Source organism: Megachile rotundata, chromosome 5, assembly GCF_050947335.1.
Source record: "Megachile rotundata isolate GNS110a chromosome 5, iyMegRotu1, whole genome shotgun sequence".
Lineage (NCBI taxonomy): Eukaryota > Metazoa > Arthropoda > Insecta > Hymenoptera > Megachilidae > Megachile > Megachile rotundata.
Genome location: NC_134987.1, coordinates 5010800 through 5036531, shown reverse-complemented (window position 1 = coordinate 5036531; position 25732 = coordinate 5010800). Strand labels below are relative to the sequence as shown.

The window sequence follows — 25732 nt, the reverse complement described above, 5'->3', positions numbered from 1 at the left end:
TGATCACCCACGTTCTTTCATCCTTGCGGCGTACTTTTCATTTTTAGTTTAAAATTGTTTGTGTGGGATGCAATAGATGGAATGTTACAAATATTATCGAAAATATTATTTACTTATAAAAATTATGTTAGTTATGGAAATGAAATTTTTGTGTTTATTCAATTTCACTTATATTGAAACTGAAATAAAAAAAATAAAAAATAATACATAAACTAACTTATACAATGATTCTTCATCCCAAAGAGTTTTTGACAAGATCTTAATAATTATAACAGATTTAACACTAGATTTAGTATTAAAAAGTAAATAAACCATTACATAAAATTTCACGACGAAGTATGCAACTTACTATATTAAATCGACGCATACAAGAATACTATCGTCTTAAATAGAAACGAGGCATAAAATGGAGAATCTCTGAAGAAATCGACTTTTAACCTTAACTTTCCGGTGCAATTCGTAACTAATCGCGGTCTGCTACCGAAATGTTCTGCCATTGACGACCGAGTAACCCGAATACTTCACGGCCGTCTATTCCGCATATTATTCCTTAGTTTCACCCTGGATGTTCCTTCCTTTCCCCGACTTTCTCGTCGGCTCGTGCGGAGAACCGAAAATCTGCTACCGAATTTCCCGAAATCACCTTTCTTCTATGATTTACAAGTGCTCCGACTGCAGTCGGTCGTGTACGCCTTTCAGGTCAACGCGAGAAAGAGATTCGAACGCACCGAGAGGAAGATATCGGTGGAAAAAGAGAAAACGAGAGGTAGAAGTCGTCAGAGGAAGAAACGAGCTTTCGACAAATAGGTCGAACACAAGAAAGATAAAGCTGTCTGGAGGCAACAGCTTCTGGTCCGAAACGTTTCTCCTTGGCCGGTAGCGAAGATTCTCCTCGAGGCAAAAGCCACCCCATCGAGGCTTGCCACAACAATTTCTCTGTTCACGATGTAGGTTACCGAGACGATGCTTTCAGAGACCTTTTACCCTAGTGCTTTACTGCCCTACAATAAATCAATTGCCACCGACTGCCCGCCAAGGCCGCACGTTCGTCCTCGAACCATCTTTTCGAAAGTACATCGACTGTTGATGCACTGGACATTTACTGATGGTGGACCAAACGATTGCAATCATCCGTGTTGATATCACTGTTTTAACAGTAGCTGGCCATCGAAGTAGGACCACTATTTTCAACATTTTTCACTGCTCAAATTGTAGTTATGTATAATATATAGTCTGAAATGCGATAAACAGTGCTTAATTAAAATATTACAAAGGACACTGACTGATAATACATTTTTAGTGGTATTAATAATTACCAATGATGTGCGTTTGAAATTTATACGTTGATTGGTATATGAAGTAAATTCAATTAAAATCTTTCAACGCGCATTACAAAGTTATGTCGTATATTTTCTTTATTTACACTTTCCATTATTCTACCCCTTTTCAGGTCCTTTTACTATTCAATGTATTATTTAACAGTATACAGAGAATTCGCTTTTCATTTAAAGTTTGATAATGAACAGATTCTAATAAACAGTATTGTCATAAACAAGATTATGTTATAAAAATATATTGGAGCTAATGGCTGTTATCGACGCTCATAAAATCAGATCATTCAAAATTACTATAAATCTAACGTTTCATCGATCTGAACATATTTTTCATTTAATATGTATAAGGTAATCATGAACACATAACACCTTATTTTAAGCAGATGTTTTGAGACGTACAATTTTGGACCATGGGCAAAACTTCAGGAACCCCTGTTTTACATGATCGTCATATCGTAAATATAAAAGTATGTACATCTTTCAATCAAAAATCAAAACATGAGGTAAAAGGCTTGTGAACCTAAACGGCCGAGGTGACCCCTGTAAGGGTCAGATATATATTAGTAGTTACAGCATCAATATTAGTCAAAAATTTATAAAATTCATGATCTAGACCGGCTTGGGTCTTTTAACTCCTTAACCTACAATTTTGTGAACTATTGTGTCATGCACAGCTAGCTAATTATTTCCACAACGTGAATACAACTGAAGAAAGTTAAAATGTTAGGAACATTATGCATTCAACGATTCTTGATTATACAGATTATAATTAGAATTGAACGCAAAATTCAATTGCAGTGAAAGTACGAGTGTAGTGTGTCATATCCGAATTGCGATGTGCGTCACGAATGTGACACAATATTGTAAGGCAAGGCATTAACACGTGTTAATATCTTGTATTTCCACCCTTTACTTTTACCACTCAGTTGATTCATTTTTCTGTTGTACCCCCACATACGATTCTTTGTAGATGTAATTTCGTTTTTAAGAAAATTAAATCTAGAAATTTTTCAAAATTTTTATAAAACAACTTATTTACAGGAAGGAAGACTTACTTAGTTATTTTTTGATTAATGGAGTAATTCATTTATAGTGAAAGTTAAGCAACTTCATTGTTTAATAAAGTTTGATTTGCTATATTATTTGGATCTGAAAAATTTTCAGATTTAATATTTTAAAAAATAATATCGTATACAGAATGATTTTATTTTGTAGAATTTTATTTTTAATTATTAACAAATATTTTTAAATATCATAAAAAACAAAATCTTGAAAATAACTAGTGTTAAAACAACATAAAAATGGTGTAATACTATCATCATTTAAAGATTAAAATATTTAATTAAAAGATTAAAAAATATAGAAAAATTAATATTTAATTGTAACTGAATTTTCTTAATTCAGCTGCAATTAAAAACGCCATTTTGATCTAAATACTCGAATAACTTTTCTAATCAAAATATCCTCTTTCGTTCATAACCGGAATCATTTTATGAGCCAGTTTCACCGCATCTGGGTTTCTGAAGACATCCATTTTTGTTTCACCTGCATAATCTTTCAACACTTGAGTAAAATCTTCGGTATCTTCCTTGTTCGCCATCATTCGTAGATAAAGCACGATTCCTGAAAAAACTGCGTATATTCTTCTTTTGTACACTGCTTCTTTTAGTTGCCGTATTGTTGGTGGTTTTGTTTTACAACCGATTTTTCTCATAGTTTCTTCTAAGACATTTAAATAAATTTCCAGAAAGTAATCGTCGTTATCGTACTTCACTTTGAACTCGGGACAAATGTTCAAAAAATATATTAAATCGATAACAGGAGAAGTGTACACGGACATCTGATAATCAACCTGTAAACAATATAAACTGATCAAATTTCAGAGACTTAGAAACTGGAAATTTGAAAATTTACAAATTGGGATATTTACGGATTCAGACATTCAGAAATTTAGAAATCGAGAAATCGAAAATGTGACAAATTCGAAAATTTCAAATTTTGAAAATTAGTAAATAAAAATTGTAAATTAAAAATCTTGAACCTATAATTTAAGAAATGTCCAGCATTTTAAACGAACAAATTGAGTCATCATTACTATCTACAAGTATGCATCACTGTCTGAACCCCCGCAGATACAATTGTCTATTAGTGGAATAATCTTACTACGGAGAAGAATAATGATAAGGGAAATTAATTGTCATAATGACGAATACGTGTCAGCTGACTGAATACGCATTAAACTAATTAAATGTGTGTTTACTATTTCTGCATTAGTATAATCTGACAATAAAAAAGATTCAAGTAAAAATTATCGCAAAAGTGTAATAATTACTTTCAGCTGGTACTGCTGTTATCAGCCGCACGTGTCAAATTAATAGATAGAATAATATAAACGGGATAGTGAGCAAGGTCGTGTACGAGATATCGGACGTAGCTTATTAACAGCAGAGTTTTGATCTTAGTTCTTGGGAACAATTGTTAGAAAACAGAAGTGGAGTCACTCAGAAATGAAATTAAAATAAATATAGGCTATAAGATGCTACGTTTCTAAATCTCTTAATGTCTAAATCTCTTCCTCTTTAAAAAGATATAGTACATAATATAATAAAATGTTAACATGATATTAAATGGAACGTCAATCCGTATAAATTTTGAAACTTTAGATAGTACAAAATTGTATATGTTAGCTAGTATAAAATTTAAAATGCTACTGATTATCTGCATAGAATTGTTTAACACCGCGATGTGTGTTATAAAAATCACATGTGCAAGAATGTGGATTAATTACCATGCCATTGCGGTTAGTTAATGTAAACGTTAAAGATTTAGTTATGAATTGCATAAAATTGTGTAATGTCTTAATATGGTTATATGAATTATATATACAAAACTATGCATTACCAGAATATTTTCGAGGGGTTGTCCTTTTTCATTTTCCCTAAACATCATATTATTGATCCAACAGTCTCCGTGATTTAACACACAAAACTCGTCAGGATCGTATCTATATACGTCGACACATCGGGGACCGATATTTTTTGCCAATTTAAATAATTTATCCGCCGTGTTTGCACATTTTTCATCTGACCATGTTCGTATCTCTTTGCCTATCCGTAAAAGACTCACTTCCATCATTCGTATGAAACTCGTTGGGCATTTTGTTGACACGATACCACCATCTCTGAAAGCTTCGATCATAGCTGGATGCTGGAAAATTTATTCAAAATGATTTTCTCAATCTTATACTTTTTAAGTCAGAAAGTACATTGTTAGGTTATTGCATATAAAATGACCGATTTCGGAACATCAAAAGTCTACCACATTTTCATGACATAAAAGCACTGAAAATTAATACTTGTGATACTTCAATTCGAAGCTTAAAGTTTATTGAAAATGAGTATGCAAACATTTCATAATCTATTTTAATGTGAATTGGTTGCTTGCATCAAAATCATTTCATTGATGACTCTGTGTAGTGCACAGTAAGATGTTTAACTTTCGGTTATTAATTTTATATGAAGTATAATAACGAAAGGTGTGGATGGTCATTTTCAACAGATGGCAAGTTTTAAATTGATATAGTATAAGTGCAACTTTACGATAGATTTATATCATCAAATTGTTTCACACTTCGGACGTTCTCAAATCAGTGTTATAAATAACAACCAGCCATTTTGTATTTAAAATATTGCTAAAACGCTTAGATAGTCACTTTCAAATTTCAAATTAATATAAATGTGCGATCTTTTATGGTAGTTTACGTCATCAAATCCTGTCGAACTTTCGATGTTTCAAAAAACTCTACCTAATGTAACTGTGAAAACTTAGAAGCACTAAAATTTATAACTTAAAAAGTTAGAAATTTAAAAAGCTGTTTATTTCAAACTATGACAATCTAAAAACTTACCGTAACTTTGGCATAAATCATTTCCTGTATCATCGATACTTTCGAAGATATCCGAGTGGATATAAATCGACCTTCTCTATATATACATACGTAACATGATATATCCAACATAGTAGCTATATGATAAATATGCTTACCTTTTCAAAAATTGCAACCGAACCAGCGTGTAACCTCGCCATTTGTTGAATCGCCATACGACAATGCTCAAATGACAAACCCTTCTGTCGATTTTTCATAATAAACGCTCTTTTCCTTAAATCTTCCATGAAAAGTACCGGGGGATTCTCGCTTCCGTACCATAACTGCGGTCCTAATTGGTGCCCAACGATTTGCTTTATTTTCGGCAAAACGTCACGTAGGACTTGCAACTCGGTCAAAAAGAGATCTTGTTGGCGAACAAGCTCTCGCGACACCTCGTTCGAGGGTTCAACCTTAACAACCAAATTCGTGGAACGTTCGTACTTCGTTTTCCCGTTTTTAGAGGTTACGGTATACCGTATAGAAGCTTCATGGAGATCACTGAGAAAATTAACTCCCTTCTCCGACAAGGGATGGGTCGTAATTTCCAGGACTTGGATGGTTTCATCTGACAACTTCTCTCGCAGTGCCGTTTCGAACAAACCTTTGTCGATTCTCAAATGCATCACTTCCATCCTGCAAAAGTACACGCTGTACGGTTATTATCGTCTATTTAATATTTATTTATACTTTTACAAAAGAAAAGTAAATTAAAATTCGTAGTAGAAACACTGGCTGTTTATTTTGAAAGTGACCTAAGTCCATCTGTACACTTGTAACATGAACCACTTGATGTTCGCTGTCATAAAAAAGATTTTTTGGTTAAGTATATTTAGAGTATACGATCATTTTCGACATGTATTTGCAGTTATTTTGATAGTTGAAAAATTGAAAGTGGCCCAAATCCAATCTATTATTAATGTCAGAAACTGTGGATTTTCAAATGTCCACTAATGATAATTACAATTAATTATTAATTAGTTAATATAATAATTAATTATAGAAGTACTATAACTTCTCCAAATCGACTCTCCATAGACAAACTGAAGATGATTAGTAAATTGTTATGTAATTTATATAGTCATATTTCCATAATTGGATAAATGGTGTTTTTCAAGTGTTATAATAAAACATAAAATAAATTAAATATTGTTTTTTCACTTTGAAGCATTTTAAGTTGTATTGAATCGGGCTGTTTCAAATTTTATGATAAATCTATTTTTTAAATTTTGAAAGTGGCTTAATACGGGCGTTTGATGGTCACTTATATTTAAATTTGAACTAAAGCAGAAAACTAAATAAATTGGGACTGCCTAAGACATTGATTCTTTAGCTTGACAAAAGTTGACATATTTTTACAAAAATTTCTTGATAAATTTTGTCATTTAAAATAAGAGAACTATGATTCGTCATTTTAGCGGGTTCCGTCACATATTCATTTGATAATTATTTTAACAGAAATTGTTTAACAGAAATTTACCTCTCTTAAACACTTCAATGTGATACATTGATATCCTATACGTATATTTTTAACTTAATTGAAACACAAACACTTAAATATCTCAATTTAAACATAAATGAACTTAGACCACGTTCAAAATAAACGGCTCAAATCTTTGTCAATTCTTAAATGCCATTCTGCAAAAGTTCGCACTGTATGGTAATTATCACCTAGTTTTGTTTATACTTAGATTTTCAAAGGAAAAACAAATTAATCAAAGTGTAAGTGTTTATCACAGAAAAACATTGGCTGTTTCCCCGGTTCATCTTCTCTATATCGGTTATTGCAATATACAATATAGTAGCTCTTATCCACCTTAAGTTATATTTTTAATAGCGGAAGTAACGCGTAATTAATTTCTTTCAGTAGTTTCGAACATTGTAACAGAGAAAGAAAAAACAAGAATAGAATAAGATAGTATTGACGAACTTGACATCCGCGGTTTTGGTTATCCGTGACTGACTGAAACAGTGGTGTGCAAGAAAAAGGAATGAAAAACACTCGCTGGATTTTAGTTGAATTCATGATTTGTAAATTTAGAGACTTGATATGTTTAAAATTGCTAAACTTACAAATTTGGAAATTTTTTAAATTATACATTTTTATGTTTGAAAAATTAAAGATTTTGAAAATTGGGAAATTTGAGAATTTAGGATTTTGGGATTTTGGGATTTTGGGATTTTGGGAAATTAGGAATTCGGAAATCTGAGTATTTGAGTATTTAGGATTTTAGGAATTTAAAAATTTGGGAATTTGAGGATTTGGGGATTTTAGAGTTTGAAAATTTGGAAAATTGGGAAAATTGGGAAATTAGGAAATTGGGAAATTGGGAAATTGGGAAATTGGGAAATTGGGAAATTGGGAAATTGGGAAATTGAGATATTGGGAAATTGAGAAATTGGGAGATTGAGAAATTAGGAAGTTGGAAAATTGAGAATTTGGTATTTTGGGAATTTCAAAATTGAAAAATTTGGGAGTTTGAGAATTGAAGAATTTGAGAATTAGTGAATCAGAGAATTCAAGAATTTGAAAATTTGAAAATTAGAAAATTAGAAAATTAGAAAATTAGAAAATTAGAAAATTAGAAAATTAGAAAATTAGAAAATTAGAAAATTAGAAAATTAGAAAATTAGAAAATTAGAAAATTAGAAAATTTCCAAATTGGAAAATTTTGGAATTGGAAATCTTCTAAACTTAAAAATTTGAGATATCAAAAATTCTTAAATTTCTTAATCAAATTCTAAAAGATCGAATATTTGAAAATTCCTAAATTTCAGAATTTATGAATTCAATACTTCTAAATTTCTACACTTATAAATTTATAAGTATAAAAATCTCTAATTTTTCACTTAAAAAATTTAGATTTAAAAATCTAAAGAATTTGAAAATTTGAACTCGTTACGTTACCTGCCTAAATATGGCACCCGGAGCAAGTGCCCCATTTGCCCAACGCTAAAGACGATACTGTTTATGTAAATACAGAAATTAATTTCACTGATTACATAAGAGTGAGAATACAAAATATTTAATGAATGAACAAACAATTGTCGAAGAAACGTGTTCAGTGAATCATCTTTTATGAATTAAAATAATATTTCTTATTTGAAAAGATTACAACCGTTATCGGTCTTTACACAAGTTACATAACAGTACCAAAACTGTTCATTAAAAGTGTGTTAAGAAGATAATCAAAAGTCCAAGCAGCGTTCGTATACAAATTCTGAAACGTTTTTACAGGATTAAGTAATTTATGTAAGATTAAAGAATTAAACTGTACAAGGTTATACTTATGCATTATTATAACAAAATTATTATATTTACAACTAGATTATTACAAAATTACTATTTTGCATTAGAGCATACAAGTAAATTTCATAGTTTCATATTTTTATAACAGAAAGTTTGACTTTTTCAAACATTGTACATAATTCATTTACGACATAAATAATATAACCTAATATAAATTGATATAAACTTATTTATAATATCGAAAGAAGTTGTAAATAATTTTATAATACTATCCTTACTGACAAATGAAAATATGTCTACGAATAGTTTTTTAATCTTCTTTTTTTATTAGTTTTTATAAATTGTCCCATTTACAAATTCGCAGAGTTTTACAGTTTCTAACCTCTCAAATTTTCCAATTTTCAAGTATTCAAATATTCAAATACCCACATTTCCTAGTTTCTCCAATTTTATATATTATTCAATTTTCAAATTTCCAAGTTCCAACATACTCAAATTTTCAAGTATACAAATTTCTAAATTCTCAAATTTTCAAGCTATACAATTTTCGCATTTCTGAACTTATACATATTTTAAATGTCCAAATTCCTAAATTTTCAAATATTCTATTTTTCAAATTTTCACATTTTATAAATTCTCAAATTCCTAAATTATCAAATTCCCACATTTCCTAAATTCTCAAATTTAAACATTTTCAAACACCTTAAGTTTCTGGATTTCTACAAATCTTCCAAAACATTTTTATTAAAATAATCATTCGTTACAAGAACTATATTTATATTAAAAATTTCATACTTCGAATACTTACATTTGTTTCTCGCACTTAATAGTAATATTTGTATAGAAACTAATAGGTGATATTTTACTATACATTTCGTGAATATACTACTATGCCTATAACGACATGTATTATATCGTTTACGTTTATTGCGACATACATATATGCAGTTTTGAGAAAGCGATATCCTCTGAAGAGCATGCATGTTTACCGATTGTTATCTATTTATCTCTGTCATATGTTAATTACTGTCCGCTATCATTTACACATACCCAAGCACTCTTAATACTTGACTCTCTTGTAACAACTATTGTTTCAAAAGAAAACGTATAAGAATCGTTACAAATACAAACATACTGTAGTAACACTACGTTTGATCAAAGCGCGTTAACGTTTTGTTATTTCGCTCACATCGAATGAAAACAAAAATTTATTAAGACTTTCGTTGGAAGTGTCTGTTTTTATCGAGATTACTATTAGCCCTTTGCGGTCATATGTCTACTCTCAGCCACCACAGCAAGGAACCATATTAACCTTATACTTTATACAACCACAATCAAAAAGCAATTTTTCGACAAGATCTAAGATTGTTGGAACTAATGTACCTGTTCATTGCACCGAAACTATCGACTTTTTCAGGCTCTTTTTCACAGATACACTACTTGAAACAATTGTACTAGAAACAAATAAATATACCAAAAATAAAATAGAACAGTAGAACTTATCTGATCGATCAACATGGAATAACTGGATCGATGTGACGAAAGAAGAGTTAAAAGCTTTTTTGGGTGTAATCTTTAACATGGGTACTATACCAGATCCTAATATGAAATATTATTGGACTAAGGAACATGTTGGGAACATACCATTTTTTAGAAATATATTTCGAAAGGAAAGATTTCTCCAAATATTTTGGATGTTACATTTGAATGAAAATGTTTTCAGAAATGCAAATGTAACGACGAGAATCCAAAAAGTGAGCAATTTTATCGATTATATTGATGGTAAATTCACAAAAGAAGTAATAAATTTTGTTTATCCTTCATAATCTTGCATGTTATGTATCACTACTCAAGGGAAATTAATTTTGACCAGTACGACACCCATGACCAAATTTAATATGACCGCAAATTTACGATTTATCATTCGTTTAGTCATGTTTCTATTTTATTTTTAATTTTATGTTACACGTGTAGGTTTAGCGTAAAAGCAATCAAGTTACAACGAATAATCACTAGATTTTACTCACAGTCTCTTGTTCACGCACTTAGAACAGTTATAACATACCTAGACTACAAAACACGTTCAGGTTCCGATGTACAAAAACCGTGGAATGTTTACCGAACACGTGTGTAAACTTTTATGTTTGAGTCTTCATCAACTTCACGAGCGAATGTCACCACCTAGCAATATAAAGTGGCTTAATCGTAGACCATTACCTACTGCCTACACTATGTTCGTGAGTTGTTATTCGTTTCAACTGCACCACAGTTCTGATAACAAGCGAGTCAACTGTTCAGGGCTGGAGCAAATTATCCAATAGCCCGTTATTTCCGCGAAAAGATTACACTGTCCAACAGCCAATTGGCATTTCTATTTTCATTCAGTGTTTCTTATAGCCTTTTTCGCGCTGATTACGAATCTAATGGTGCTCTGCATCAGAGCAGCCGTTATTAATGCGATTACGCTCTGGCGTGGAGCACCACCACCCTTGTTTCGTCTCGCGCGTTGCTATTTTGCTTTTTGGCATCGTAAAAAAAACGACGTTGCAACTTTCTAGGGGTGCATTTTAAAGGTGAAAATCTGCTCTATCGTGTGGTATAGTTCAATTTTCCACTAGACCCTTACTTTTTAAGATAAATTGAAAAATATACGCAAAAATTGGTGCAAAATCCATGTCTCTCGACGTTCAATGTTCATTTAAACATGTTTAAACATTCAGAATGCATAAAACCCAGGTATCGTTGTATTCGGGAAAGTCTATAGAAGTTTTTGATGTAAACAGAATCTTAGTATCTTTTATAGTTACCTCACAAAATTGGTTCAAATTTAAAAAATGTGTTTTTTTTTTCAAACTTAAATTTCTCAAAAACTGTACGTGCTACAGAAAAACGGGTTGCAGATTCGTAATCAGCGCGAAAAAGGCTATAAGAATCACTGGACGAAATTGGAAACGTCGAAAAAAAGTCAAAATTTGTTGGACAGTGTTATAGACTAATTAAGCATATTTATCTCCCCAAGCGTTATGTTCCTTTATAAAACCACATTGTAAAGAAGATCCAACTGAACATTTGTTTATCAACATATTTAGCACATAACTAGTTTACTTCGGTGCAGGCTAGGATGACTCAAAGAACATTTTTTCCTCCTTTACCCTCTACAGGTTTAGTACACAGTGATGATAGATCCTCTCAAATTTAAGATTTCACACAAAGTATTCATTTTTATTATCGCGAGATATTTAAGGGTTGTAATGATTATATTATTTTATTATTATATTTCAATATATTTAAAAATATTAATAAGTACTAATACACAAATTTTTTGCATTTTCTGGCGTTATGTTTATTACCGAATAGTGTTTAGTGTTTCAGCCTAAGGTTTACCGCCAGTTTTAAAATAAACATTCCAATATCATTAATCACTCTAACTCCCATCAAACAACAGGAAAGAATTATTTTTACTATTAATTGCTTACAGATAAAATTACCATGTTTTATCTGCTGTTGTCATTGTCTTAATTTATTTTCAAAAATAGACTAACCTAAAAATAAACTACGTAATATTATATTACATACAAATACATTGTGACTTCAAAATTGCAAAATATTTTTTTAATAAGTAAACGTTTAAAAGTGAAAATTATTTTATTTCGTATCTGAAGGTTAAAGTTTGATTACATACCCTCTTTCAATTGTAAACAAAATGACATATAAAGAACTAGAAACAGAGATAAAAACAAGTTAAAATATGAAGGAAGAATTTATTTTAATGTAAGCTATTAATTAACTTGCCTTTTTTAATTACAGATAAAAGTAAGTTTAGTTTCGGAAGGTATTAACTCGTAAAAAAAAGCTGAAAGAATAGAGGAGAAACCACGGTCAGATCCAATCAGAAACCTCACAAATCATCCAAGGTTACCAAATTTTTCGAGTACTGTGTCAATTTGGGACCCATCGTATAACTTTTATAGGGGGCCACAAAACAGCTTCCGTACCTCTCGTTTTGCTTTTCACCTTCGTATCCCAAGTTTCCAACAAATTTTTTGGGACGTAGAAACTTTTATGGGACATGCGGTAAGCCAAGAGTCGTTTCGTCAGTCACCGCAGTTCACCGAGCAAGAAACTTTACGAAATATCGCAGAAAATTCGGAAACCAGGGTAATAAATCATCCTCGTTTTTTCTTCCTATTTTGTGAACCTTCGTAGCCTAAGCTTTGTTTAAGCGACCACCACAGTTATAATTTAAACTGGATCCCAAATTCTGGTTTCACATTTCTACTTTTACTTCTTACAATTTTTTATTAGTAGCAAAAAAAGAGACACTTGTGTAGTATTTAAAGTATCTGACAAATAATCTTTCTAGTTTGAAATCTTGATTTTCATAAGAAAGGATATGTTTTGTCACAGTAATCAAAAAATCGTATTTGTAGAATATTCCTTCGAAAAATTTAATTACTACAATCTGAACGAACTACCGAATTTGTAGTTATAATTCTATTTTTTTATATATGATTCACCGCCAGGATAAGGGAGACAAATGTAAACGTTCGATATGTTATCATTGGCCCACGGATATGCAATTATCAGAAAGTGCATACACGTTGAAAACAATAAGAAACTTTCTCGCATTTATTATTATAACTTAAGTTGCAATATTTCATTATGATTAAAACATGAATTTATATAGTGACATTTTTATCACTATATAATAGTTTTGTTCCATTGCAACATACTTTTCTCATTTCTTTTGAAATTTCAGCAATTACATTATTTCAAATACTACAAATTTTAAATGATTTATCTTTACTCGTATTTTAGGTTAAAGTATTATCTCACATTAATTGTTTCATGTCTTATTTTGAATAAATGTAACAAAATCAAACTTGCATTTTTCGCATCGTGAATAAGGTAAAAGGAACAAAAATAAAATTACTAGCATAAATGAATTAATGAACTTAGCACTTTAGAATTATGTATTAATAACTAATAAAATGTAAACCTTTTTGTTTAAAAAATATTTTAAATATTACTGACAATGGCTATAATTGAAAACATAACCTCACTTTTCTTCTTCATACGCTATTTGTAACAAAATACAATTAAAATTAGGAAATAAAATTTGTTATTTTCATACTAAATCATATTAACAATAACGAGCTGATGATTAAATATTAACAACCTAAATATTTAAATGCATCGTACAATAAAATATTTCCGGTAGTCGATTGTGATGGAACTCGATCGATGTTACAAAAGAACCTACAATATGAAATTTCAGTTTCCAAAATTTATTCATTTAAAAAAGTTAGAACCTCATACAAAATCTATCATTAATCCCAAAATATAGCAGAAGTTCCTCTTAATAAAATAAATGAAAAATTTTAAATAAAATGTGTCTTCCTCTTCGAGAAAATAAAATTTGAATATTTCTTTTTGAATTATGTGAACATTTCACATATATGAAGATTTAAGACATGTATAAATTTATTATGACAAACATGATGATAATTGTAGCAACTTTTTCCTTAATTCAGCACTTAATTAATATTATAAATTAATAAATATTGTTCTAGTCAAATAGTATTCCACATGTTATTGTTTAAATACTAATACATATATAGTCGGAAATGTAATAAACAGTACGTACACGCTTAATTAAAATATCACAAAGGACACTAACCGATAATACATTTTTAACGGTATTAATAATTACCATTGATGCTCATTCGAAATTTATACGTTGATTGGTATACGAAGTGAATCCAATTAAATTCTTTCAACGCGCGTTACAAAGTTATGTCGTATATTTTCTTTATTTACACTTTCCATTATTCTACCCCTTTTCAGGTCCTTTTACTATTCAATATACTATTTCAAGAGTATACAGAGAATTCTCTTTTCATTTGAAGTTTGATAATGAACAGATTCTAATAAACAGTATTGTCATAAATAGGATTATGTTACAAAAGTATATTGGGGCTAATGGCCGTTATCGACGCTCATAAAATCAGATCATTCAAAATTACTATAAATCTAACGTTTCATCGATCTGAACATATTTCTCATTTAATATGTTTAAGGTAATCATGAACACATAACACCTTATTTTAAGCAAATGTTTTGAGATGTACAATTTTGGCCCATATAGGCAAAACTGTAGGAACTCCTGTTTTAGATGATCAACATATAGTAAATATAAAGGTATGTACATCTTTTAATCAAAAATCAAAGCATGAGGTAAAAGGCTTGTGAACCTAAACGGCCAAGGTGACCCCTATAAGGGTCTGATATATATTAGTAGTTACAGCATCAATATTAGTGAAAAATTTGTAAAATTCATGATCTAGACTGGCTTGGGTCTTTTAACTCCTTAACCAACAATTTTGTGAACTATTGTGTCATGCACAGCTAGCTAATTATTTCCACAACGTGAATACAACTGAAGAAAGTTGAAATGTTAGGAACATTATGCATTCAACGATTCTTGATTATACAGATTATAATTAGAATTGAACGCAAAATTCAATTGCAGTGAAAATACGAGGCTAGTTTGTTACATTCGAACCGCAACATGCATCACGGGTGTAACGCGTTATTATGCAACAAGGATTAAGCGACAAGCAACTTTATATTCCATCACTTATTAGTTATTGATTAGTTATTGATAAATTGTACATCTAACAAATATCGATTTTCAAGGGAAAAATGGCAGCCCTATTTCTGTCCCAAGCTTCGAAGACGGAAGCACGAGCAAAATCAGGCGAATAATGGCTCCTTCCTCTTAACCTAGAGAAGCCTTCATTACACTCGGGTGGTAGGTGGTGCAAAAAGGTCTAAAATGGTACAGCACGGTGTCTGTCGGCGTGATGTGGCGCGGTGTGGCGTGGCGTGCCCTGCGCGCACGTTGAAGATGCCCCCTAAGGGCTGCTGGCACCCCTACCTCGCGACGACCGTTTGTTCGATTTGGTTCGAGTTTACGACCCTGCTGAGCCACAAAATTTACGGTACCCTCTTAAAAGCGATCCAAACACGTACCGGTCCATTCGGGGCATCGTTTAGGAGTATGGCGTACCTTGCCACGCGTTTTGCCTGCAAACTCGGATTCATGCTGCTGCCCTTTATTGCCCTGCCACTCTCCCCTTCTTTTCTACTGTTACTTCCTTCGTCAACCTCTCTGCCTTTTCCTCACCCGTTTTGTTGGATATTTTTTAACCCTTTCGATGACACGTATTTATTGGGCGTCGTTTCACCGATGGCACGAGCGAAATTGCCATGATCGCTCAGACGAAAACGAACCGAGGTTGTGGAACATTGATTTTTCTATGAATTTCTTTTTTTAATTGGCTTTTTAAGGTGGTTGAATGTGTGGCATTTTTGTCGCGAATTACACGAGTATGAATAATATAATTTTGAACGATGCATTCGTTCTGGCGTGTTATAAAAATATAGCAGAGGATGACCCACTTGTCACGCATGATGCAATATTACTCACTATAACATGGTAATGGTATTCACAACTATAATGTTAAATATAAGGACCTCACAATTAGTTTAACCATTTTTAAAAATATAAGTCTTCAAGGATATTTACATGTACGTGGAAGTTCAGACACCAAAACATCACATACATGACTAGTGTTTTTGTATATTATACATTCTTTTTAAATTTATTTATATAATTGCTGCAGATTTTATATGAGCAAAATATAATTGTGCGAATAATTAAATCGTTTCTTTTTCTAACCTAGAAAATGTCATCCCTGAAACCTATAACTATTACTGTACATTACTATGTTGAAAAAGTTCTTATAAATTATGTGAGATAACAATTATGTAACTAGACACTTTTGTGCATAGAATGAAAGCAGCATAAACTATTACATATGTTATATGAATTTGAGTCTTCAAGTATAACTAAAATGACTACCTAAGCGTTTTAGCAATATTTTAAGTACAAAATGGCTGGTTGTCACTTATAGCACACAATGACGAAATTTCGTTATTATACTTCATATAAAATTAATAACCGGTAGTTAATCATCTTACTGTGCACTACACGGAGTCATCAATGAAACGATTTTGATGCAAGCAACCAATTCACATTAAAATAGATTATGGAATGTTTGCATACCCATTTTCAATAAACTTTAAGCTTCGAATTGAAGTATCACAAGTATTAATTTTCAGTGCTTTTATGTCATGAAAATGTGGTAGACTTTTGATGTTCCGAAATTGGTCATTTTATATGCAATAACCTAACAATGTACTTTCTGACTTAAAATGTATAAGATTGGGAAAATCATTTTGAATAAATTTTCCAGCATCCAGCTATGATCGAAGTTTTCAGAGATGGTGGTATCGTGTCAACAAAATGCCCAACGAGTTTCATACGAATGATGGAAGTGCGTTTTTTATGGATATGGAAAGAGATACGAACGTGGTTAGATGAAAAATGTGCAAACATGGCGGATAAATTATTTAAATTGGCAAAAAATATCGGTCCTCGATGTGTCGACGTATACAGATACGATCCTGATGAGTTTTCTGCGTTAAATCACGGAGATTGTTGGATCAATAATATGATGCTTAGGAAAAATGAAAAAGATCAGGACCTCAAACATATTCTGATAATGCATAGTTTTATACATATAACCATATCAAGGCATTACACAAGTTTATGTAAATCGTGACTAAAACTTTAACGTTTATATTAACTAACAGTAATGACATTGTTGATGCACATTTTTACACATGTAATTTTTATAACACACATCACAGTATTAAACGATTATATCCAGATAATCATTAGCGTTTTAAATTTTATACTAGCTAACATATACAATTTTGTATTCTCTAAAGTTTCAAAATTTATACAGATTGACGTTCCACGTTGACATTTTATTTTATTATGTATTATATGTTTTAAAAGTGCAAGAGATTTAAATATTAAGAGATTTAGAAACCTAGCAACTTATAGCCTATATTTATTCTGATTTCATTTTTGAGTGACTCCACTTCTGTTTTCTAACAATTGTTCCCAAGAACTAAGATCAAAACTCTGCTGTTAATAAGCTACGTCCGATATCTCGTACACGACCTTGCTCACTATCCCGTTTATATTATTCTATCTATTAATTTGACACGTGCGGCTGATAACAGCAGTACCCGCTGAAAGTAATTATTACACTTTTGCGATAATTTTTACTTGAATCTTTTTTATTGTCAGATTATACTAATGCAGAAATAGTAAACACACATTTAATTAGTTTAATGCGTATTCAGTCAGCTGACACGTATTCGTCATTATGACAATTAATTTCCCTTATCATTATTCTTCTCCGTAGTAAGATTATTCCACTAATAGACAATTGTATCTGCGGGGGTTCAGACAGTGATGCATACTTGTAGACAGTAATGATAACTCAATTTCTTCATTTAAAATGGTGGAAATTTCTTAAATTATAGGTTTGAGATTTTTAATTTCCAATTTCTATTTACTAATTTTCAAAATTTGAAATTTTCGAATTTCTCACTCTTTCGATTCCTAGATTTCTAAATTTCTCGATTCCTAGATTTCTAAATTTCTCGATCCCTAGACTTATAAATTTCTTGATTTCCACATTTCTAGATTTTTTGATTCCTAAATTTCAAAAGTTTTAAATCTAGATTTTCGAATTTTTAGAGTTCCAGATGTCTACATATCTAAATTTCTAAATTTCCAGATTTCTATATGTCTAATTCTCTTTGACATTATTCTCCGTAATTAGATGCGTTAAAAAATTTTATATAAATGACTACTGAAGCCTCAACGTTTATTAACTATACTATTACCCATAGATGTTATTAGATAGGGTAACTATCGATAATGGTATTGTAATACCATTACAAGTGTAATAATAATAAGTGTAATTTATATAACATATATCACGATGTTAAATAATTTCATTTCATGCTCCGAAATCAGTCACTTCATGTGCAATAACATAATTACGTATCATGTAGTTTTGACTTGAAAGTTCGAAAAAATGTTGTATTATTTAATCGGGTACCGCAATGAGAGGCCTCTCATGTGCAAGCTCCTTGTGTGTAATCAAGTTAAAAATTTATATAAAACACTGCCAGATGATCATGAACGATGTTAGGGCAGAGTGACATAAACTCGGTTACATAAAACAAATGCACGAACACGCGAATGGGAAGCCCCTGTGTATCTCTGTAGTTGATGTACCGCAGAAGAAACCCTTCTGAAGAATCTTTACATATGCATGGACCACCAGTGATACCATAGAAAATCATCACCCCTACTACATCGTATAGAACAACCCTTTCTGTTTTCTCTACGTCACAACATAGAAAACTTTATACATACGTGTTCTTAAGTTTTGAAATAACGTTGATGATTTCTTTAATGTTACGATGTTACTAAATTACTAGATTTCTAAATTTCTAAATTTCTTAAATTACTTTTAATTGTCAAATTACCAAATTACTAGGTTAACATGTTATCAAATTTCTTAATGTAGGAATTATTGAATTACGAAATTTTCTAATTTGTGAATTACCGAAATACCAAATTACTAAATCACTATATTTCTAAATTTCCAAGTTTCTAAATTTCTAAATTTCTAAATTTCTAAATTTCTAAATTTCTAAATTTCTAAATTTCTAAATTTCTAAATTTCTAAATTTCTAAATTTCTAAATTTCTAAATCTCTAAATTTCTAAATTTCTAAATTCTCAAATGACAAAATTTCCAAATGACCAAACTCCTAAATTTCTAGATATAAAAATTTGAAAATTGGAATTTGTGTTTGAAAATTTGTGCTATCTATATTTCTAAATTTACAGAAAATATTTTTAATACGACAACCAAATCCGAATATAGTCTAAATATGCCCCAAAAAAATTCATAACTTGTACCATTTTTTAAATCATCAATAAGATTAATAGCCAATGTTTTGATATCATGAACAACACAACCTGTTTTATAAAAGGCCATAAAACCGTAGTTGGTCGAATATTAAAATGAGTAATAGAGCATAGCAACTATTCTTCAAGAGAGGAATGGCCGACGACAATAAATAGGAAAGCGGAAAACTTTCACCATACAATTTTCCAGAAAACCTGGCCAACTCTGTGGCCTGAGAAGAAACGAGATCGGCCCAAGATTTATTGAATGTATATTTCCTCCAGATAATGGTGGTCTCCCCTGCAATATCTATGACCGTAAAATGAAATTGAAAATTCTATTGTTTGCAGGCAACTATTGTTCTATTAATTTCGTTTGCAAACAGGTGTTATTTCGTATAGAAGGTAGAAATATCGTAAATCTGGGTCACAAACCAGAATTGTACTTATTATAATACACGAATCTGATCGTTGATTGCAAGATGATTGAATCATAAATAATACTGGCGTAATTCTTGTGTAAATAATGCTATTGTTTTTAGGAGCATTATCGTTAATAATTTGAAAAGTTACATAGTTTATAAAGTTATATAGTTTGTTATAAAAAATAGTAAAGATGAACATATTTTAGTGACATTAATAATTACATCTTGTCTATAATATTTGCTAACTGTAAGATTAACAATTTTACTATAACTTAAAAATTTACTACTATAACTTAAAAATAACGATTTTTTACTATAACTTAAAAAATTTTATTTTCTTGAAAACGAAGTCGCATGCAAAAATATTTCATTCTATATGTGTTAAATATTCGGTATTTAATAATATGTCCTGTTAGTATAAGACTACGTGTACCGTCAATTGACAGGGTCAGTACTAACCTACTGAGTGAGTCTCGATGAAATTTTAAAGCAGGTCAAGGATAATCAAGGCATCGATTGAGAGCCGACAACCGAATAAGCACCGTCAATTGATCAACACAATCAAAATCTCATTGATCACAAACAGAATTGTTTAATAAAATGGATAATGATCAATTACTTATTGAGATAAAATTTCATGTAAGGTGAAGTGGGGTAAGTGTAGACTGGTTTTTGTAAAGTTGGTATTTAAACGCAAGTGTTTTCGGTCTGCTATGTAAATACTTAACGCTGTCAATATCGAACGCTTTGCACAATTACTACTATTTAATTAATATTAACTAGGGCGTTAATTTTCTTTGTACATTTTGATTTTGATAGGAAATTGTTTAAAATGTCAACTACTCTGCACTTTCCCCGAAAATGGGGTAAGAGCGTAACTTGAAGTCAAAAATACTTTGAAACTTTATTTCATGTGCAATGGGGCAAGAGCAGAAATAAGTACTCTTAGCTAAAATATAAAAGGGGATATAGTGAAACAAAACAAGGAAACAAACATACTAACTAGAGAAATTTCGCTCATATTGTAATAAAAATAGACTGTATACGGGCTTACCACGTTTACGAACTTACCCCACTTCACCTTAATAATGAAAAAATAATAGAAATAAATACGAGGAAGAAATATGTTAAAATTATACAATATAATTTAAAAATGAATATTTCTTTAAAATGTATACAAATTAATATATTCAAAATCAATACTTTAGCGAAATATATAAAATATGTATATTGGAGTGAAAAATGTAAGGAGATGGGCAAAGAAAAGTATTCTTTTATGATAATGGTTATTCTTTAAACGACTGACGCAAAAAAAAATCCTGGTTATAAAAATGAAATGAAAGGTAACTGAAATCTGTCGTTACAGTTTGTTAAATTTATCAAACTCATATTTTGTAATACTTACAAGAACAGCAACTACGTGTCGGACAGTACAGTGCAACATCATACGAAACTGTCAATTAGGAATCCGACGGTGATTTCAATATCTGCTGAATTGATCCTTTTGGTCCGTTCACAGGGTGTCAGAGGTAATTGTTTTAAAATATGCTTGCTTCTACTTAGGACGAGTGACTTCTTTGAAGAACACGTTTATACGCCTGAACTGTACACTTATAAGTTTGTAAACTTGTAAAATGAACTTGTAAATCTGCAAACTAGTAAATTTGTAAATTCACAAATGTTGATTGGAAAAATTCAAAGTAGATAAACTTGTAAATTTGTTATTTGGTGAATTTGTAAATTTGTAAATTTGTGAATTTGTCAGTTTGTCTATTTGTAAATTCTTAAATTTATCTTTTAGTAGATTCATGAATTCGTAGATTCGTGAATTCGTAGATTCGTGAATTCGTAGATTCGTGAATCCGTAGATTCGTGAATTCGTAGATTCGTGAATTCGTAGATTCGTGAATTCGTAGATTCGTGAATTCGTAGATTCGTGAATTCGTAGATTCGTGAATTCGTAGATTCGTGAATTCGTAGATTCGTGAATTCGTAGATTCGTGAATTCGTAGATTCGTGAATTCGTAGATTCGTGAATTCGTAACTTCAAAAATTCGAAAATTCGTGAATTTATAAATTCATGGATTCCTGAATACATGAAATCATTGATCCGTAAAATTGTAAATTTGTAACTCTGTACAGTACATTTATTAACGTTAAAATTTTGTAATTACATAGTGTATAAAATTATATAAAACAAGCATAAAACTGGATATTTCAATTTTTAAGTCATGTACTATATTCAATTTTTATTATTAAATTATATTACGTTTAATTACTTGTTGTATATTTTATACTTGTACATTTCATACTTATTATTCTGTCTAATTTATACTGCATTATCAACATGCTAGAAATCCAAACAGAATGACACATTTAAATAACTACTTCTTAAATAACATATAATTCATCATTTTATTTATTTACAATACAAAAATATGCATATAAAAATAAATTAAAGATTATACAACTTTCTAAATAACAGCGTGTTTAAACTATTGAAACAATGTTGACTGATAATACTGTCTGAAATTAGTGTTTCACACAATTTAAACTACATGTCAAACATATCATATCTTGTAATTAATTATTCTCCGATAATTAAACAGCAAGACACAATCAAACCGATGAACTGTCCTTCGTCTGCACAAATATATGCTATAATTTATATTATTTAAAAATACACGTGTTATCCGAAATGTGCAAATAAAGAATACATCGTCAAAACCATAGCAAACCGCATTGAATGAAAAACATTCAAAGACATTCACAAAAATCAACATTTACATTGTATATTTTTGAAATATTATACCAACGATTAATTAAACTATTAATTACAGGGTGTCTCAATAAAATGTATACTATATTGTTTAAATATATTACTTAAACAAAATGAAAGCAGAAATATTACAAGATGGCGCTGTTAACGGACATTTTTGAACATCCATAATTTTAATATAGCTAATTTACTTTAATATAGTATAACTATATTAATATATGAATACTAATATGATTTTAGTATAGACTTCATTTTATTTATTTACTCATATAATAATATATTATTAATACATTATAATAATATATATGTATATGTACATTATAATAATATACATATATGTGTATGGGTATTATTAAATATGTACACATTTTATTAGAGCACCCCGTGTACAAAATATGGCAAATAAACTATCGAAATTCATTTTATTTTTCTTATATTTAAAATTTGACTGATATTATAATTATTTTACAAAGGACATAGGTACATTATTATAATCTTTTCTACGTTGTACAATGTTGTAAATACAATTTAGTCTGTAAATAAGAAACAGAGAATTTAACAAGTACAATATAAAAATTTAAGAACATCGATGTTATTTACTGCAAATTCTAATAAATATTTCTAACTACTTTTATAGTATTAAACTTTCAATGTCAGACTGTTGTTTTTATTACTATTCTTATAATATTACTCCTTCAATGACTTTTTATTCTCTTTTTTTAAATTTTAGCTACAGAGCTTTTTAAAGCATTGTTTCATTATGCAAAATTTACTGTAAATCTTAATAAACGTTCGCCACTGCATTTATAGTATCAATCCCTTAATGGCGGATCATTGTTTTTATTTCTATTTTTTATAATATTAATCCTTCAACAATGGATCGTTGTACCGTTGTTTACTTTCACTTTTAAAATTTTATCTACTTAATTTTACAAAGCATTATTTCATATAAAGTTCTTTTATATAAAATTTTATTTTAAACCAATTATTATACCTAACTTTTGACAATATCACGATTGACTCCATTTTAAAATCAGTTTAACTTGTACTTATTTTTATAGTAATATTAAGGTGTAATTATTGTGTAGGTATCTATACACAAAATTATAAATATATTTTTCATAGTCGCAACTACGTACAAGATAAGTTACGAACATTTCCATTCGGAGGAGACGTCTGTGTTGTTACAAAATAAAACCAATAAATCATACAACAACAGGATCAAATAATTAATATTAATTATCACTATGTAATTATCGCCGACGTTACGATAGCTTGAATTATTGCAGCAGACTTGTCACGCTTGATGGATATTAAACAGTTAATAATTCATTTCATTGAATCTACTAATTTAACGTGTAGCTGTGATAAGAAGAAACTATTTTTAGTTCAAGGTATTCGTATATGTGTTCACAGTATTAAACAAAACATTTTTTAAATTGAAATATTGTAAATAAGTAAATTATTAGTGCAACAGCATTTATTAAATATTTGTGTTAATAAATATGTGTTAATCTTGTTCAAGATTCTTGTTTTATAATTATTCAATTTTTGAAGTGTACCGAATTTGTAATTTATAAAATTTACTGGACTTACAAATACTAATAACAATTCAATTTACAATAATTTTTGATTTATGATTTCTGTAGGAAAAAATATGGCGACTATAAGTATATTGTCGAGTGTAGTCAATTCTTATAAACAGAATTGTACAAGATTTAATGTGAATGAATTATTTTAATTTTGAATATTAATGAAATGTTAAATAAATTTGAAGTTTACATATTTTGCCGCAGAATTTTGTGGATATTTTTCGAACTTGTGCAGAAGGGTAAATTGGACAACTTTCGTACCTTTTTTAACCCTTTCAGTTCACATCGCAAGAATTATCAAATGATAAATACCGATGTTCAAAGAAACTAGAAAAGATTTATTAAGATTTGAGAATGAAATCATAAAAGAAACAATAAGAATATTTTAAAAATTCGAAAGGAAACATACTATGAAGTAAGGAGAGAACCTTGACATTCATTCAGTATCTGTAAATGCCTTTTTGGAATTTCCGATTAGACATTTAACCTAGTTCAGAGTGATCGATGGTTCTGATCAAAAATCCAGATTAACCATATGGTGGCCCAGGGTTTACTATATTGATTTTCTCAAAATGACAAAAATTCGAATGTTAAACGTTACATACAGGAAGGGTGAAAATTTCATGATCAAAATGATCGATCGATCTAATCAAAAATCCAGAATAATCATATTGTAGTCCAGGATTTACTATATTGATTTTTTCAAAATGACAAAAATTCGAATGTTAAACGTTACATACAGGAAGGGTGAAAATTTCATGATCAAAATGATCGATCGATCTAATAAAAAATCCAGAATAATCATATTGTAGCCCAGGATTTGCTACATTGATTTTCTCAAAATGGCACAATTTGAACATTAAATGTTACGTACAAGGAGTAAAGATTTAGTGATCAGAATGATACATCAAATAAAAAATCCAAAATAACCACGTTGTAACCCAGGATCTGCTATAATAATTTTCTCAAAATGACAAAATTCGAATTGTAAGCATTACGTACATGGAGGCTAAAGATTTCACGACATCCACACATACAAGAACAGCACAATAAGTGTTAATAGTAACAGCGTAATAACAAGTAAACAGCAATATTCCAGAGGAAGAAAAAATGAAACTTCGATATAACACAGTTTTGCAAAGTCATGCCAGGTGTATGTTATGGTTTGAGAATATATGCGTATATACCGATGAAACAAGAGAGACTTTCGCAATTCTGTATCCGAGTAGCGATGATATTATTTAACAAACAAGCCGGATGGAGGGCTTACTAGGGTACTGTTACCACTAATCTTTGCAACGACTTTAGCACGACTACACGTGAACTTATTCCTCGGTAATTAAGAGATTAAACCGTGTTGCATGACACCGCCTTACAGCGTCTCCTTTTTCTCCTTTTTATCATTAGCCTATACGTCTATTAAATTACATATCTGTTATCTCGATCACCTTGCTAGTTGTACACTTTACGTAACGAAATACGCTATTTCCCTGGATAACCGTTTAATCAGTTTTCAGTC

The 25732-nt window shown here is 30.2% G+C and overlaps 1 protein-coding gene across 5 annotated transcripts in view; it reads right to left on the bottom strand.

Moving 5' to 3' along the window:
• Positions 1 to 1389: 1389 nt before the first annotated feature.
• The window catches only part of LOC100883549 (uncharacterized), a 45793-nt gene continuing 21450 nt past the window's right edge, over positions 1390 to 25732 (bottom strand). Inside the window, exons 1-4 of one of the 5 annotated variants that reach the window (XM_012284582.2) lie at positions 10537 to 10863; positions 5379 to 5895; positions 4236 to 4541; positions 1390 to 3186 (exon numbers count right to left, since the gene is read on the bottom strand). In XM_012284582.2, the coding sequence (XP_012139972.1) occupies positions 2785 to 3186; positions 4236 to 4541; positions 5379 to 5894 (1224 nt within the window). In that variant the 5' untranslated portion in view covers position 5895; positions 10537 to 10863 and the 3' untranslated portion in view covers positions 1390 to 2784. Of the gene's footprint in view, positions 3187 to 4235; positions 4542 to 5378; positions 5896 to 9317; positions 9499 to 9892; positions 9916 to 10536; positions 10864 to 25732 lie in introns of those variants that run through there. The other 4 variants (XM_003703011.3, XM_076532206.1, XM_076532205.1 and 1 more) reach the window with 4 other exon arrangements.